This window comes from Bombus bifarius, unplaced genomic scaffold (genome assembly GCF_011952205.1).
Source record: "Bombus bifarius isolate JDL3187 unplaced genomic scaffold, Bbif_JDL3187 scf7180000009125, whole genome shotgun sequence".
Lineage (NCBI taxonomy): Eukaryota > Metazoa > Arthropoda > Insecta > Hymenoptera > Apidae > Bombus > Bombus bifarius.
Window position 1 is genome coordinate 1911487 of NW_022884914.1, and position 19740 is coordinate 1931226.

General features: G+C 33.3%; 3 protein-coding genes and 1 pseudogene across 3 annotated transcripts in view; 1 reads left to right on the plus strand and 3 right to left on the minus strand.

The window, feature by feature from the left end:
• LOC117213788 overlaps window positions 1-19740 on the plus strand; it is a 245914-nt gene that overhangs the window by 6335 nt on the left and 219839 nt on the right. The gene's annotated exons all lie outside the window — the stretch shown is intronic.
• On the minus strand, window positions 10919-12996 carry LOC117213793 (chymotrypsin-2-like). Its single transcript, XM_033459452.1, has 7 exons — window positions 12922-12996; window positions 12751-12827; window positions 12455-12543; window positions 12226-12370; window positions 11831-11944; window positions 11579-11719; window positions 10919-11062 (listed from the first exon to the last, which is right to left on the minus strand). Exons 1-7 carry the CDS (start codon window positions 12977-12979, stop codon window positions 10919-10921), a joined length of 768 nt encoding a protein of 255 aa, XP_033315343.1. The 5' UTR covers window positions 12980-12996.
• On the minus strand, window positions 13549-14624 carry LOC117213795 (annotated as a pseudogene).
• On the minus strand, window positions 16342-19103 carry LOC117213791 (chymotrypsin-2-like). Its single transcript, XM_033459450.1, has 7 exons — window positions 18974-19103; window positions 18388-18461; window positions 18106-18200; window positions 17546-17687; window positions 17347-17460; window positions 17041-17193; window positions 16342-16668 (listed from the first exon to the last, which is right to left on the minus strand). Exons 1-7 carry the CDS (start codon window positions 19020-19022, stop codon window positions 16525-16527), a joined length of 771 nt encoding a protein of 256 aa, XP_033315341.1. The 5' UTR covers window positions 19023-19103; the 3' UTR covers window positions 16342-16524.

Below are 19740 nucleotides of genomic sequence, written 5' to 3' on the forward strand. Positions count from 1 at the left end.
AGTTGTTTGCAAGAATCGCATTAACGTAGTAAATTGCAGTAATTATATATCGGTTAATTATACGTTTATAGAATAGTCGGATATATATAAGGAAAGAAAATACCATTTTATTATATTAAATTAATAAGATTACTATTATGCGGGTAATATTGAATAATTCTTTAAAGTTTTAATAAATTCATAATGATTGTATCTTAATACTTGTCAACAGGTGTCATTATACATTACTACATATATTACATATTATTGAAAAATTGCTTCTCCATGTTAATCAAATCGAATATCGAGATACAAGTTGTGTTACGCCGTTGCTTAAATCGGATTTTCGTCTATAAAAATTCTTTCGTCAGCAGTTTCAAGAGTTCAACCGGACGAAAGTATTCTACATTAAAGAAACTATTTTGCTTTTACTGTACAAAACGTGTCCTCAGGCGAATACGATGAAGATTGCACCTGCGACGCTATATATCGGATAAGACGCTTCTAGGGATTCTATCTCTGAAAAGAGAATTTAAATTGAAGCAAGATGGAGTTACATCAAGTTCGTGAATACGAAACAGTTGAAGCATGTCGCTTTTATGATATCCACCCAGCGGGAGGAAGGTTTCTTAAATGGATTTCACAGCGTGGTGATACCACGATGCCGAAATTTCCTGCAAGAGATGGATGCAGGTTACACGGTTACGTGGGCGGAAAACTTTTGCTACGTCATATTCGATATTGAATAACGAACAGAATCGAACGCTTTTGTAACGTACCTTCTTGCTCACATCGAGATATGAAATACTTTAATACGTTCGTTTCTATTGAGAATTAGAATCCAAAATCAATAGTACGATGCATTGAAATATATTTGAAGCAACTAATTAAGGTGTTAAAAATAATAATTTAAAGGGAAAGTTTCTATCCTATTAGTACTTATTTATGTATATGCTGTTATTTAGTAGAGTTCATATTAGATCTTGATTTATGTTTACCTGGAACTGCTGCAGTAGTATAACCGAATTTAGTCCGACATTTAGTACCACTTAAATGAAGGATAGTTAAACGAAGTAATTTTTAATTAAGACCGTATAAGTATTATTTTCAACTATTTAAAAATCTATAGTTTTGACTTTTTTAAAAATATCTATTATTTATCTTTCGAAAGGTCACGAAGAGAATCTCTTAATAGTTTGAATTGCAACGGATCATGTACATAGAAGGAATTTTTATTTTAAAGTAAATATTGCTATATATGGAACGTTCGACATAAAGAAATTAAAACACCCTTTTTCACGGATGAAGGTATTCAAGTTTGAAAAATTGCTTAACAGCTATGGAGTATAGAGTATGGTAACACGATTGGCGTTCGCGAAAGTAGAGAATGGGAAAAAAGTGACAGGACGGATTATACGGTTATTGGAGAATCTTTGTTTTTTCATGTATTATATGTACCTACCTCGTTTTCACTGTTTTCTGTGGTTGGAATGTATGTTCTACCTGAACGCTGCCTTTATAACGGCTATTGACAAAGTCGATATCACGTTATAGGCTTAAGGATTGTCACCTGAATCTCTGCTCGACCCTGTTATTTTCATAGAAGATGCTTTTATAGAGTTAACTTAAATTTAATAGCATAATACTTTCAAATATCGTGTTTAATCCTTTGAAAATTTAGTACGAGAAAAATTCAGACAAATTGACAAAGATAGTACTAGAAATTTGATATTGTCGATATTATCATTAATACTACATAAAGCAATCGTTGATATAGGAAAAGTAAAAAGAACATATTTCTCATATTTGACGCCAAAAATGCAGAAAGTCTTCACCGTAAAAAAAATTATTTTCCAAGAGATTCATCAAAGCGAACGAGTTAAGTATTGAAATACTTATTTATGTACAAAATACATAGATCTCTTATTTATTTTAAAAAGTATCTTATTACGTATTTCATTGTGATTCCTATAAAATGAAAAGATTCGCGTTTGAATTAATCGGTTACTCATCTTATAAAGTACAGAGAAAACGCGTCTTTCTTTGCCGAGCATTTGCATCAAACTTGTACTCGTCGCCGGTGCGGATGGCACTCTTCTGTCTGTATGTACTACATATATATCGTTGAAGCTTTGCAACCAATTTCAATTTACTGGTAACTGCCGTTTGTGTGCGTTAATACACTCACAATAAAATTTTTATGCCTTGTGAATGACTACTTGAATATGAAGCACGTTTAACGAGACGATGCGGTCCCTGCTCACCCTGTTAATAATAACGAATAATTATTCGTGTACCCTTTATTTCTGGGTGGCAAAGTGCTCTTTTCAAATACCATCTAACTTTTCGTTGCAGAAAGTGCATCAAGATTCTGAAACGAACCATTCAGCTGCAATGGTGTCAGGGGAAAAAGAGAATTTCCATTGATTTTCCATACAAAACTTTTGAAACGGTTAAATCATAGACATTTATCGACTAATTCAATGTTTTTTACATAAAAATTTCGATGTGAAATTTCTCTTTTTTAGCAGCGAATATAATGCTCGGTTTGAAATGTACAATGCAATCAAGAAAATGCAGTATACTATATGATAGTTCTTTCTTTGTTTGTTGTTTCCAATAATTCGTCGCAATTTATATCTGGAATAAATTACTGGGAAGCTGGCATAATGAAATGCTATATCTGTTATTATTATATTATCGTAGGAAAATTAATTATACATCAGAAATAATTGTTAATACGTCAAAAGCATTATTTTCGCATAAGCTGATTAAGATGCATTTTTGTATCTTTATAAGCTTATGACATTGATAGAGATAGTTTCTATAAATTTAATATCGATTTTCTAAAAATTTCACTAGAACGGACAAATTCTGTTAATGTGTATACTTTGAACCGCAATCGTTTTGTTCTATTTAAGAATTCAGTTTCGCGAGTGAGCGAGTCCTTTCAATTTAATATTATAATGAAGGTATGAAAACGGGTGAAAAGAAACGAATGAAGTCAAAGAAATCGGCTATAATAAATTGTAGTCTACGCGTTTGCTCGTTTCATAAACCTAATTATTTTTGGTACAGCAACACGGATACGGTTTATGAGCCGTGGCTGAGAGAATGCGTCTCTTATGCATCTCACGCCACGTGTTCATACTAAATATAATGCTATAACGCTGTTCAAATTTATTCCTCCCTGTGTAGAGATTCGAATAACGCCCAGAGCTTTATTATAATTATTACATATGCGCGCATATTAGCGAAATTAATTATAGAAATCGATATTCGTTTCTTGATTTTTCTCTTAATATATAGAATGTCTCGTTTATAATGGATGCGTGAATTATTTTCTCTGGCAATTGAAAACAGAACAATGTTCAAACAATTGAAAAGTTCTTAAGTAAATTCTTAATAATCTTTCAATATTTTAACTTCCACAAATCAACTTAGTTATTTGATATATAAACATATTCGAATAAATATTAGGTCGTCCGAAAAGTTTCTTTCGTTTTATACGGAAATAATGGATGCACAATATTTTCTGTTTTATATTATTTTATCGAATTACATATGATGATGATTTTGTTCTACCAAAATAAAGATCACAACGTTCGGCATATTAGGTTTCATGTTTGTATAAAGATGCGTTGTTATAAAAGACGTGTCTATAAAAGAAAGACACTTTTCGGACAACCTTATATATTTTACTTATAATTATTACTAATGGACGATTTAACGAAAACGTAATACGATTTTATGGTATACTGAAGATTTCGTATTGATTTTATTGGAACGCCTAAGAATCACGTCTAAGGGTCAGTGTTCTGGTTTCGTCGTCGCGAAGAGAAGAGACGTGCGTCTTTTTATTTTCCCCTTTCAAGTTCGTTGTAATGTAATTGTATTCTTTTCTTTTGGAGACAAGCTCCAATTCGAGCAATCCTTTGTGTTGAAGCTCTGCTCTCGTAGTTTGACAACGAGTTTTCCCGGCAATTAAGTTGTGTAAAAGCGTACGCTTTAACCGACACTGTGCAGCGAATATTAGTTTTTTTTTGCACTTTGGAAAAAACCGCTTGCAAACATTTCCTCGAAAGTTTTTGCGTGCATTGTCGTCGAAAAATTTCTTTTACTTCACAAAGAGCTATATATACAAAGAATACATATCTGTGTTCAGATTTGTAATATTTTCCTAACGTTTTCCCTTCTTTGCAATATTCTCAACAGGTATAATATTCTTTTTAATTTCCTTTTGCTATACTGTTTGTTTTATGATTGCCTCATAATTGCTTTTGTAATTTTATTGTAAATTAAAATTCGTTTTAATTTTATCGTATCGTGCAATTGTATAAAGAATAAATGGTTACGGAGTGCATGATGGATTATTGCAATCGGATCTGCAATTAATCGACGTACAAGCTGATCGAACGATTTTTCTTTGAAAGGGCGACCGGGGGGGGGGTGAAACCTGTTTCGCTGAAAACAAATGATGCCACTTTAATTTATTTGCCAAACAACGACAGTAATTTCATCGCAACGTTGTAACTAGATTATTTTCACGCTAGGGCCATGGCGTGGCAAGGTGCTTTCTGCTAGTTCAACTAACGACATGGATGCCCTATCTTAATTAATTACTGCGTGCAAGGAAGAACTTAATGAATTTCGTACAATGCTACGTCACGATAACGAAGCGCACACGTGAATTGTGTTTCGCGTTGAAAAATGACGTTTAATGAGGCAAGTAATTAACACGAAAGGAATCCGACGCTATTAATTATTTGGTATCTAATTTAAAAATTGAAATTTATATACGTATATATACATATATTAAATACTATAATTGCAAAATAATTACACGAATTACATAATATTATTCTAGCAAGATTTTCATATATTTCCGTATATTTCTCGTTTACTCGCGAAACCTTATCACTGAATCAGAATTCTCCTATCTTTGTTAATCTTTCCAGTTTAATGTTACTTTACGATTGAAAAGGGACAATTTAATATAAAGTAGCTACAAGTGAAAAGAATTCGTTAGGTCGAAAAATATAGTCGACGAAGTTTCGTAAAAGTTAAACGTATAACTTTTAAGACATATTAATGTTATAAGTTACGAAGAGAGAGGATAAATATATATTTTTTTATAACGTGGGATCATTTGGCAACGTACTGAGAAATGAAAAATATGACTTATCGCGCGCTTCCCTTATGCTCTTCATTTAGAAGATAGGCGAAAATAAATTTGTAGAACGATTACGCGATAGATCAAATAAAAGAGAGTATCAACGTCTGAATATTTCATACAGTTTGATCTGTTTGATTAATCCCTACGTTGGTTGGAAAATCGACTAAAAGAAGGTGGTTGAATTTGAGTTGGAGATAATGAAAAGTGGAAGAGAGATTTCTTCATTTTCACAAGGAAATCGATTCCTTGGGAACTGGCCCAGTTTCAGCCAATTACCGTCGTGTTCCTTTCTTTTCTCGGCACCCAGCAACTTTCTATGTGTTAAATAAGTAGTTTGAGAATACGTTCAACGAAACGCGAAACACCACGCCAACGAAATCTTCCGTATTGCCACGTCTAAGAATAGAAGACAGGAATGAAATTTCATTAGTAATGTAAATGCGGTTGAACGTACATCGTTGACTAGAATCTTCAAGAATAATCAATACATCTTGCTGCATATACATTTTTTAAGTTATTCTAATTGCATTCTTTGTCGCTCGCAACGTTTGTAAATGCTTCGGTTGCCACGATATTTCCTTGCGTACGTGCAACCTGCGAATTTACTATGTTTCCATACTCTTTGATACTTCGACGACACATTTTCTCACAGATGTTTGCGAATGTACCAATTGTACATATTTACCTTTTTATATAGAACTTGCTTCTCAGATCGCGCTGTTAGATCTTTTCTTCTCGTATTCACGGTGTCTTAAAAAATATTGAGCTTGAACTAATGCCGAAAGAAACTTTAGATTGATTGAAGCCCTAATTTAAGTCATTTTAAATATTTACATAAACTAAATAGGAATAAAATGCATATGCAGTTATCGTATTGAAAGAACGAAGAAAACAATTCTCATAACTCGTAGTTATGATAATGGAAGCATTAACGTGGAGAAGTATTTCGTTTGAATGATGATTGGTATGTAATGCTGATTAATTAAATCTAGATTTCTTAATCATGGGCTAAAAGCTTAGGTTGAAAGCATACACTAAAAGCATAGGTTGAACGCTCGTTTTAAAATCACCTTGACATCGGCCATGACGCTATGAGATTAAATGAAACGTAAAAACAGCTGTATAATACTATTTAAAAAAACATCGCTGACTTTTTAAATAAATAAGCTTGTAAAAATAGACAAACAAAAATATCAACTTCGGATATTTTTTTCAATCCCAATAGAAATATTTAGATATCCTGGTTCTCGTGATTAATTTCCTACTGAATTTACATAATTTACATTGTATCATAAAAATTCATCATAAAATAAACGTCTGAAGATTTTACAGCTATTTCGTGGTTGTACAAAAGGATCCATTTGCAAGAGGAACGATGCTCCTTCTTCATAACGCCTGGCTCGATTATTTCGTTTGTGAGATTAAAGCGTCCAGCATCAAACACCAATGTTTAATGTGGCCGCAAAATTTCGTAAGCCACTTCCCGGAAGTTGTCAACGTTGCAATCCTTTCGACCGTGTCTCAAAGAGCCGGCCTTATTATACATTCTATTCCCAAATTTCATTTTATGGTTTTCCTTTGGTCTATCCTTTGTGCTTTTTACAACAAACACTGTGCTCGTGTCCTGCTTTTAATCAAGTATTATATTTACGCGCGAGGAGAACCGTTTTCCCCTTTTAGTAACAAAATAATTTACGTTCACTTATACTTTGTCTTTATTTTTATCACGTGGTACATTCGATAGCATAAACGTCGTTACAGATTAATTGATTAATGTTTAATGATTTCCACATTTATCTTTTTTGTTAACGTTTCGTATAGAAAAGAGAGGAGTTTCTTGTTCAAAAGATTTCTTTATGTATCCAAAGAAAAGACTTATTTTCGCGCGTCTTTTGTGCCATTGTTCCTCAATTTTTGTTGTGTCTCTAAAATACAATGATTTATGAAAGTCTGCCATCATGACATGCTTGTGTCACGAAGTCATTGCGTTACTCGCAATAGAATTTCTCGTGGGAATTTTTCCTTATACAATGATATTCCTCTCGGCTTTCCTTCTCTCGACATGCGAACATTTTTCACCACCGCTGTACACCGGTTTCTATTATGAATGAAAATTTTACGATACTTGTGAAAATGTATTGCGCACCATGGTAGCTTGCGATATATGTACAATGAAGTTAGTTTCTTTTCCTAAATGAAAGCTTTGAGCAAACTTTCCTGCTGTTTAAGAATAAAATTGAAAAGAAAAGAAGAGAAGAAACGCTTTGACGTCGTCATGAACGGAATCCTGTCCCCTAAGAATCAAATTATGAACGAAATATTCGCAAATTTATATTCATTGTCAAACTTATTTCGAACCTATTAAGAGTCGTTAAGCGGCTTGGAAGTAAAGAAATTTCAAAGGAAGTTAAATCGTGTTCTCTTGATCCTCAACTTTGTTCGATGTTCGACGTAGACATTTTTTTCTGAAAATTAGTCGTCGCCCAAGAAATTTTTCGATATTTAATATCCGGTGAAATTAATCGTTACAAGTTCGTTTAGATTTTCTCGTCGAGTTGCTCGATTTCCTAAAACTCGAATGAAACATATGTATTCATCGATTCGTACAAGTAGCATCGGAAATGAGACCATCGTATGAACGTCATGGTGTTATTGATTTCGCTGTATTAACTGACCCGTTATTTCGTGTTTTACTGCCTGTCTCATGGATATTCAACGCAAAATCAAAATCAGAATTGGAACGGTTATATTCGTTTGAATAAGTCGTTTGTTCGTAATCTTTCGTGCGTTAATAAACATCACGAACAGGATATTTCCAAACATTGATTTTAACCAGAAAGATTCTCTGTCAGTTATTCGCTTTATTTAAACACTATCGGTTGATATATCGAAAAATTTCCAGGGAGCGCAGATCACTCGATAATTCTACTTTAAATTTAAATCAATGACTCGAATGCACTACGTAAACGTGTAGGTACACGCATGAGTTTACGAATTGCATTTTTGCTTTGTGTTCCGTTTACTTTTTATTAATTTTTATATACATGTATGGATGTACATATTTATGTACGTCGATGGAACGATACGAAACCACTTTTGCAATGGAATATCAACGTAAGATACAATTGCACATCACGAAAACCGAGAAGTTTTCCTCGTTCAAATATCTATTGACCCTTGCCACCAAAATGAACCCCCGAGTAAACGAAAGAGGCAAAGGAAACGAATTCGTTTCGCAGATGAGTTTTCCCTTTTCACAGGTAGTCATTACTGCAACTAGCCTCGAGCAGTTTCGCGTTATACGATCCTGTCATGATAGTCACGATACGATATATAACGTCATTTATTAAGAAATGATCGAATGAATTTTTCTTTTATTTTTGATCCTAAAATGAACAATCAAGACGAAAATAATTTGTTTTAATGGAATATTTGTTACAGAAGAAACGAGAGTTGCAAAGTTACGGGGGTAAAGTTAATTTTCCAACGTGCAAACCTTCACAATCTATCATTTATAATGACTTTTCAGATTGTTAGCTATATTTACAATACTGTACTCCCTTTACTTTCAGTTTATCGTTGATCAACTGTAATTAACAATTCAATGATTTTTAAGTTTATACATCGTTACACGCAATCACAGTCGTGTCCAGTGTCCAAATGTTTTCATCGAATTGACAGCTGAGCTAACATCGATTGCATTCTGATTCCGCATTTGTGTTTATGCAAGGCCGGTGAAGTCCAATAACGCCATAATTCACGTGCTCGTAATACGTTCGGATTATTCGCGCGATCGCGTTCGTGTCACAAGAAACTAGTCACCTCGTGTATCTATCTATCGCCAATGTTATGAGTACAACTATGAATCTTTGTCATAAATCAAACGAAGTTATTAATGATTATCAGTGTCACACGAGCAACACGGATTAGCTCTCCTTCGGATCTTAATACATTTTTCGGCCATTTTATGGAGAAATCAATGCACGCCACCGGCTGTTTTATACAAAATCGAACGACATAGCTTTGTTCATGGAAACACAAGTTCAATCGTGACTAGGTATCAACGTTAAGTTTTCAATGATTTTACAGATTACGTGGATTCTTGTTAGATTTTGTGAATCTTCAAGGTCTACGATATCTCTATATACTGTCTTATCAGGTCTCAGATTAGATCTGTGCTACAATTGATGTGTGAATTGATGACAATGAATCTACTTTAAGTGGATCTTCTTTAATCTTCTTTAAAGTGGAAGAAGATCTCTCGATAACGAAACTGTTCAATGATTAATAGCGTTATTTGAATTTATGGTCACTCAGATGCATTTGCATATTTTTAAGCGACTATTAACACTTTGACTGCCACGTTGGTCATATATGACCGGCCACGGTTTCTCCTGTGACACCACGGTGGTCATTGGTGACCGGAGTGCTTGAACTTCTTACAATTGTAAAAATTATATGAAAATTGACAGTTAAGGTATTTTGAATATAACCGATAAATAGAAGATTCTTTGAAATAAAAAGTGCCCCATTGAACAATTAAACATTTTTATTAGAACATCAATAAAAAGAAATGAAAACAAATCTTGTATCTAACGGTGCACTGTGTTTGCATCCATATCTTTGCGGGGTAATCTACGAATATTATTATAAACACAGCTTAGAAAATAATCGTAAATGCTGCTTTATAATCGTATAATTGAAGTTAGAAGTGTGCACATACCTTTCTATTATATATAGAATGAGCAAATACTGTTACTAATATCTTCTACTAATCTAGTTTGTTGAAATAAACGAAGCCTTGTTATAATATGTCGCTATCAACTATTACCAAAGCGTCACGGTGGTCACCCGTGACCGCCAATAAGATAAACGGTCCATTGGGAAAGAATGTTGTCTTACATCATCAATTTATTATTATATGCTTTGGATAATAAAAATATTCCCGTGACGTCCTGAACGAAACATGTGACTTCGGCGTGGCAGTCAAAGTGTTAAAAAAAAAAAAAAAAAATAGTAAAATTGTTCGCTCGATTTGGTACCATTGAGTCAGTTGAGTTTAGAATTATCTATATCGAATTTGAATGATTCGTATTATTTTGTGTGATGATGTCAGATAAGCCTATTATTGTCTATATACTGTAGAACTAGGTCCCGCTAGTGTCCGTATTGTGTGCAATCTAATTAAATAGTGCTACATATTTCGCATCTGGGATTATCCACGTTGAGTTCGGTGGACTTAGTATACCTGCTACTGTCTGTGTAGCGTTTTTAACGTGCATTAAAGTTAACTTGTTTTGAGAGTTTTGTTCGCGTGTTGTAACAAAACGTCGTTGCGAATGCTGAACAGTGAACGTTTGAGAGTAACTCAAATGTAAGAGATACTTTCGTAAAACATCCGTCAATAAAAATTTCACAGAGGAATATCTTTTGTTATTCGACGTATACGAATTGGAGCTGTGAGCTGAAATGGCATATCAATAACCAAGTATGTGTGGTAATTCATAACGTCCTTTTATTATAATTTACACATAAAATTAATTATCTATTGTTATAGATACAATTGCGATTTAAATGTTGTCCTGTGATGAACTATATCCTTTTATTCTTCTCTTTAATACGTTATATAGAATAATTGGTTAAAAATATAAATTGATATTAAGGACAAATGAATAGTGAGTAATGTTCTGCTAACAATACATCTCTATCAACAATTAGCGGTGTACTTTGTGTTATGTCGTACACTTTCCATCTTCTTCTATTTTAAACTGCGTTTGCTTGAATCCAATCAATGTAAGAAGGAACACGAGTGTACACAGTGGGGTAATCAGAAAGAGCACATCCCCGTGACCATGATACGATGCCGACAATCTTTCCGTTAACTGTGAGAGGGCCACCAGAGTCACCCTATGAAAGTATAAGTAATTGTCGTAATTGTCATGAATTATAACACAAAGATGGCGAATAAAATGTGAAGACTGGAAGAAGAACACGATGACTTTCTCATTTTAATGTCGCTTTGCGTTTAAACAAGAGAATTTCCATATGACATAATTGAAAATGAAGATATTCTGTTAGGTTCAAAGATGTAAGTCTTTTAAAAACAGTTAATAAATTGGTGATATTCTATGGAGGCTAAAGACATATGTAATTATTAAGACAAGTAATATGTTAATATCTTTGATGCTGTAACATTATGACCAATATTTAAATAATTTTGAAGGAATTAACAAGAACACATATTTAGATCCAAAAGCAAATGCAAATAATTTTGATAATATGAGGTTGATCGATGACACAGTGAATCTTAAAATTGCTTTCGTGCAAAGAATAAGAAACGTGATTTATCATGTTCTTCCCTTGTAGTCTTCGAATGACCGAATATGAATTTTTTTAAATATTAGAACAGAAAATATTAATTACGTTGCATGCTCCTTTCTCGCTCTTGGGATTACTGGCGCAAATTTGCGTGTCATATATTTTTCGATAGGCATTCTTGCAAGTATTCTGATTGGTAATGTAGATGGTTGCTTTTTTCAATGTTGTCGAGAGTGGTCCGTATTCCTGTACGATAGAATATTTGAGTAAAATCGAGACGCTACGTCAGCTAGAGTAACTCGCAAAAATATTTGAGCTATTGTTCGCGCGTTTTATTTAACATACATCAACACTTACTCTGATCCTACCCCATCCCGATACAATAGCGCGTGAGTTATCTGGAATATTTTGATTTGCTTCCGGTAAAGGAACGTAGTTTAGTTGTGGTCCGATCTCGAATGGTTTATTTACCTAGAAAAATAAGACACCTTAGATTATAAAATGAGGAGCTATAACCAATGAATTAAAATCTTATCTCTTCGTCAAATATTATTTCTCTGATATATCTGACGTTCGAAAAATTACATTAATTATATTAGTTCTTTATGTCAATATTAAAACTATCGTGGACTAAAGCATAAAACTTATGCCAAAGAAATGAAAGATTTCAAGATAGAATTGCAATGTGTTTCCCAACGATAAGTTTATGTATGCAAATTTCTATATGAAATTTCCATTTGATGTTTAGATACCTTGATCAAGGCTATGTCGTTGATCCAGCTATTGGAAGGGTTGTATTCATCGTGAACAATAAACTTCACAGCTTGATGCACGGATGTTGGAGAGTCGTTTAAGTTCTTGGTTCCGGTGATAATTTTGATTTCGCTAGCTTGTTCACTGTTAACAGTATTATAGGGCTTATAATGCTGATCATGTTACAATATTCGAAGATGCCATTTGATAGGAAATTACGAAACTTACTTAAAGACGCAGTGAGCAGCGGTGAGAACGTAATACCTGTTAAGCACAGATCCACCGCAGAAATGACTGCCGTCGATTTGAAGCGAAACCTTCGAATAACAGAAACGAATAATAATAAAGGTAGAAACAGTATTTTTCTATAACGTAGTTTTTTATCGTTTGTCTAGCCTGTCTGATCTTTAATGTTTCAATTTTCATTTGACAAGAAGTTTATTCGAATAACGCGATACGATTCAATTTCGTTTATTTGATGATTGAGTTTTCGGTTTTCTTGCGCGAAGAATAAGTTTCGGTACCTGGTATAGAAGTTCGTTTGGGCCTGCATCCTCACCATTCACGATTCTAGGATCCAAGTCGTGAGTTGATATATCGGCTAATAATGGTTTCGTAATGTAGTTAGTTGAGTCGAGTTAGTTGAGGTTTAAATTTATAAATATCAATTAAAACTTATTGGTATTACCACTTACCATTAGAACTTGCTAACGCTGTAGCTAAAAGCACCAGTCCAAGTATCACCGAATTCATGGTTCTTAACGATTCAGGGAAATGTGATCGAATACACTATCATCAGTTGGTTTGCTCCTTATATACCCATTGTGATGTGTGAAACGCAATTTAAAAATATGGTCAATATTTGATAGATCGATCTTCAATTAACATTGAGATAAGTTAAGTTTCAGTGACATTCTTATCAGTAAGTACATCTATTTGCTGACAAATAACAGTAACCACCGAAAAGTGTGTATTTCTATCAAATGTGGGGCAGATAAAAAATTTCGTAGCAAATAAAAAATCTTTCAAATCTATTTCAAGGAATAACTAAACTTAGTGATCACTATTACATCAGTAAAATACGTTTCTTAATTAAATTTGTACAATAGCGGACAAAAGTTTAAGACGAAATGGAAGAAATAAATAATTGATTTACTTTCCATAAAAAATATAAATGCAGTGTTCTACTTTTGATATTAACTAATTAGACATTTGTTTGTACACTTACAAAAAAAATTTCATTTTGATATTTTGCTCAGTAGCTAAGTTATAAAAAAGGAATGAAATCTGTATAATATTTCAAAAAAGTTTAAATCAAAAGTTTAAGACTACACAAAAAAATATTAATTTTTGGTAAGAAAATATACACAATTTTTGTTTAAATTCAATATTTTGTCCAATATCCGTTATTTCTCATCACTTCGGTACATCTTTTTGGCATAAAATCTATTAATTTTTTACAGTGATCTACCGTAATATTACTCCAAGCTGTTTCAATTGTAAAGTTCATTTAAATTTTTCGGTTTATAACGTTGTACTGTCTTTTTTATGATGCTCCACAAATTCTCGATTGGATTAATGTCTGGTGATCGCGACGGCCACGGCAGCGCGGTAATATTTTCTTCTTCAAAAAAACTATTTCACAACCCGAGCCGCGTGCTTCGGATCATTATCATTTTGAAAAATAAAATCATCACTCATATTGTTGCTTGCAAAAGGCAACATTGTGTTCTCGAGTATGTCCATGTATTGAAAACGGTCCATAATTCCATTGATACGACATATCGGACCAGGACAGCCTCGAGAAAAACACGCGCACACTATAACGTTCCCACCACCATGTTTAAGAGTTTTTAAAACGTACTGTGTTTTCAAACTTCCGCCAAATCGACGTCTATCATGCCGTATCCCGTCAGAAGAGACGCGATTGAATTTCCATTCGTCTGAAAACAATATCTTTTGTCAATGTTCACTTGTCCAATGTTTATGAGCTTTAGCAAACGCAAGTCGTCTTTTCGATTCCTAGAACTCAGCAATCGTTTCTTTTGAGGTTTTCGTCCTCTTAAGTTAAAGTCTTCTAATCTTCTCCTAACAGTTCTAGCATTAATTTGTGTATCGTTTTTATAGTTTATCTCCGCAGCAATATTATGTGCACTACGAAAACGATCCTTTTCGCTCAATCAATGAATCCGGCGATCCATTTTCGGCGTTGTTTTCCGTGATCTTCCGTTTTTCGGTTGATCGCAATACATGCCATACAAAATGTATACCAAGCTTGCTTACAAGCCGTTTCTGACCTGTTCACTATATTTGTTATTTCGGTGAAGGTTTTACTCTGCTTTCGTAGCCTTGCGATTTGTTTCCATTTGTTTTCAAATAAATTCTTTGATTTACCCATAATCTGTTGCTACCTAAATGAATTTTAACACGTTCGTCGCCCAGCGTGATTCGGCTAAGTTTCCTGCGGAACCCAAATCCGACCGCCGGTACGCAGAACGTAAATAGAGCGACAAGCGGGAATTCATTGTTTATCGCTTTCGATTCATTGTTTATCGCCTTCGATTCATTGTTTATCGCCTTCGATTCATTGAAAAGAAAAGATTATTTAGTTCTGAAATGGAGAAAGCGATAAGCTTTCCAGCTAGAGTATTCCGAGAGATCTCATGGCAGATATGTCAGATCTTTCATTTAGTCGAGAAGCATACTTGTGAGACGTACATTAGTGATTTTTTCATCCTCAAAATGTTCAGTAAACAGTGTGAAAATATATTTAAAAGTGAGAATAGTAGTGGTGACGGAGTCTACAACTATTGTTCGAAGTGCGCAAAATCACCCGAAATATGTTTGGAATGTTTTAACAAATACCATGCGATATAGAATAATGTAATATGTTATCCAGAATATAAATTTATAAAAAGTATGGCATAATGTGTTTTTAATATTTTTATGTTGTATATCATATATATAATATCCTATGTTTAATTAACTCGAACAAGAAAAGCGTCACCCATACTTTGGTAACGGGCGCCCCACAGAAGTATACACATAGATATGTGTGACGTGGCGACGAACGTGTTAAGCAATAAAAAGTACACTAAACAATGATTCTAACATTCCAGAATCAAAATGTTCAAAAACTATACTCGTACGTTTTACACAGATCGTCTTAAACTAATGTCCGCTGTTTACATGTAACTAACTGTTGTAACCCCTACATTGTTTGTATTTAACAACTGACAGTCTGAGTTTGTCGAAGATCAAACATACAGCTATGTTACTCCAAAGAGACAAACCGAATAGAAGAACAATATGCATATAAAATGTTTGTAATCCGGTTTGTAAATCATCGTCTTAAACTTTTGTCCGCTACTGTATATTCGTTCGCTATAGAACAATTGATAATTTTATTAAATATTAATTTAATTCGATTCATTTATTATTGTAGAAGAGAAATGGAACAGAGATTTTATCATTATTGTATTATAAATAAAAATAGTCATATAATAATTTGGATGAAAATAAAGATAGATTCTATTATATCATGATAACATGGATACTTGAAGGTTTCGATTAGCCCGATAGTCGTGATTACGGTATATTAGCCATGTATTAGCCGTATTTGCTGTAGTTAAGGTCGGTATAGTTATCTGTCATTCGCTCTTAGTCGCGATTGATCTAACCAGTTTAATCATCGATACATGTTACTTTCGAAGCATTAATCCTTTTTATAATTTCTCTGATAGAATATTAGATAATTGATATTGCATTCATATCTTTTTTAATTATTTTTTACAAGAAATTCGAATGTTCGAAGAATTCCCATTAATAACCGCGATATCAGATAAAATCCAGTATGTATACGAATAAACGATTAATTGTTTAAATAATGTGTTTATTTACCGAGTAGATTATGTAGTTTTTGTTTTTGTATTATAGATAATTTTATTTTATTTTATTATACACATTGGAATGGAAAAAGAAATTTTGCCTTTTAAATATTTAATATACTAATACGTTATTTAATATTTTTATGTATATTGTAAAATAAAAGATTGTTCACACAAACATACGTAGAGGACTATTTATAGAAGTATGGTTTAAAGAATTTATATTAATTTATCAAATAAACGATTTGTTTTATTTGTCAATTAAATGTACAAAATACAGTATTAAATGCAGGTTACAATATTTTCAGTCCTTAAAACGTTAAGATACTTTGGCCTGTATGGAAAGAGATATTCGAATTTCGTGCTTGTGTGTTTTACTTCGACTTCCAGTTCACGTTTCACTTGCTGGCTTTACACAGCGTGTGTTTCTATCCAATTAAGATGAGACGTCACACGGGTGTAGACAGTTGGGTAGTCAGTGAGGGCACAGCCCATTGCCCAAGAAACGAGACCAACGAGTTTTCCGTTGACGGTCAAGGGGCCACCAGAGTCACCCTATGAGAAAAGAAAGAATCAAGTTTTTAAGAACAATGTTAGTGAAACCATGAAACCCCGTTAATTGCTGCGAAATCCCGAATAAAGACAATTTACGTTGATTTCACGCAACCGTAATTACAAATTACAATTTACGAAGCGTTACAAAGAACGATTGAAATTATTCGTACAACTAATTACACCGATGGTGTCAATTAGTGTAAAAGGGTATTCTGTGGAAATACAATACGAGTGAAATCACGTAGAAACATCGTCTATGTCTTTTTCGCGAGAAGATAATTAAAGCGGAATAAATGAGATTAAATAAGCCAATTTATAATCGTAAATAAAATAATCGTTATGTAATATAATTTTAATCCATGTGTAACTTACGTGGCATGATCCCTTTTTAACACTTGGGTCGTATGCACAAAGATGCGAGTCGTAGATGTGTTTATATTGTTTACTGTACATCAATTTACAGTATTCTTGATCAGCAATCAAGATGTTTGCGCGTTGCAGGAAAATAGTCGTAGGACCACCTTGCTGCAGTTGTACATTTGTAATATTACATAAGTATGGGGCATGATACAAAGTTATTTGCAGTTAATTAATATTACAACTATACAGAACGTGATAGAAATTTTAAAACATTCAAAGCTATTTAAATATATTTTTCCAAAAAGATGGAGAACTTACCCAAAGTCTACCCCATCCAGAAACTGTTGCCACATCATTAGCTTGAAGAATATCATCTGGCGATGGAAGGGGAACGAAAGAAAGCACCTTCGATTTTACGAATGGTGTCTTGACCTGTAACAAGTAAATGATAACGAAATAAGAATATCTGTGCCGCTTGATACTATTAACTTAGGAAAATCAGTGCTTGAGAGCATACCTTGATCAATGAAATATCGTTTTTCCAAGAATCCGAAGCAGCATAGTTTTCGTGGATGATGATTTTCTCAACCAAGTGTTCGGAACCTCCTTCTGAGAGATTAATCGTGCCTGCTACAACCTTGATTTCTTTTGGCGATTTCCTTCGAAAAAAAGAAGATGAGTTTTTTTATTTGAAGGTCACAAATGGAAAATTCTTGTTGTCGTTTCGTCAAAGAGCAGTTTTAAAATTGAATATGTCGTTAGCCGATTCCATATCGAAGCTATCTTTTCGCTTGTCACTTTTTTTGGATATTTAAAAAATATTGATAGCGTTAATTACGTAGGTGAGAAAATCAATAACGATTAACTTATCATATTTCAACTTTTTCCATATAATAACGATGCATAAGATTCGCACTTGTATAAGGAATTTTCTTGTACCAGTCAAACCGTTATGAATTCATCGATGGTTTTCTCGAATTAACTGATGTTGTCATTTGCGTATATGCTTCGTAATTACTCGTGAAAATTTAAAGTATGTACAATAAAATTCGAAACTAAAATTTTTCGAATGCTTACTCCACGGTACAATGAGCTGCCGTAATGACGTAATTTTCATTAAGAACGGAGCCGCCGCAAAAGTGGAACGAAGATTCTTTGTTTTGAAGTGATACCTAGAGATAAAAAGAAGTATCCTGATAATTGAACAATATTCAAGAAGTAGGATAAATGACAGGAAGAAGAACGAATTCATTCGATAGAGGGTTGTTAGGTTCTCTAAGAAACTGATTTTTTCTCTCGATTCAATCTTCTCTTGTCTTAATTAACAGACAAAGATATCCCGTTATTGAAATAACTCACTTGATATGGGATTTCTCCTTCTTTAGCGCTCTCCCCATTTACGATCCTTGGATCGTATTTCGGCACCAATCCACCTATGTAAATAATAGTGGTACATAATAATTAGTATCTAGTGATCGTGGATGAAACGCTGCTCATTATGCAGTTGGCACTGATCGCTCTGCTTATTAGCTACATTTAATCACGGCAATTGCCGCTAATGAACGTGCTGTCGCGATAGAAACAATCCTTTAATTTTCTTCATACGTTTCGAATCTCGTGGATTAATTCTCAACCGAAACGTTTAGCGAACCTTCTAATTACATGATTTTGAAATTTTCACGAGATTAATAGATTAACAGAAGAATTATGTTAATTCTGTAGCAAAGTAAAACGAAACGTTTGAAATATCGCGAAGTAAAATATTGTAATATTGTTGTTTGAGATACGAATTTCAGTTTTTATGAAAAATGTCGTAGTATATATAATTCTGATGCCGTTTAGCGCAAAACTTTATTGTTCTATCAAATAGAGAGCGGTAATAGAATTTTATAATAAATGTACCTTTTTCAACGAAACGAAACGCATGAAAGTAGCAACTACTCACCATTGGAGAGGGCGAAAAGAGCAAAAAGGGTCAACGTTGTCACCATCATGTTGCTAACCAGCTCGGTTTTCGCAAACTGAGATGAAATTTCATGCAAGCTATTAGTTTATATACTCTGACATGGTATTTTAAAAATATGTAACGTCGATTCGTCTTCGATTCAAGATTAGATAAATTTGTGATTTCTGTTGTATCAATATATGGATTTCGTGATTGATCCAGATTGCTATGATTAATTATTTTCTGATAATGTTGACATTTAGCGATAACTCGCATGGTATAGACTTCCGAGATTTCATGTTGCTGATGACAGTTGAGACTAATAATTATTGTTTGTAATTTTTTACAACTTACGATTTTGTTTATTTTCTATCACAACAAATATATGTGTGTGTGTAAGATTATCAGCTTCTTGACTAATAAACGTGAGTAATATGTTTGAATCATGCAATCAAGTCTAGTAATTAAAAAATTTTAAAATTCTGTACAGATAAAAAGATGCTTGAAAAAATGTCGAATGTCATAAGATATTCAAAGACAATTAAATAAATTGATGCATGCTATCTTAGAAGAATACGTTAAGTATTATTACTTTCATGTAACGTCTATCTAGTTAAAAAATACTTTCTCTACAATTCCTTTTATAAATGTGTATCTTTCATAAGAACGTTGAAGTACAATTTTTATAACATTTTTTGAAATGCGTACAATGGCGAGGAATGAATGAATCTATCACGGAATCCAATATATCCGTGTCATATGTTTTG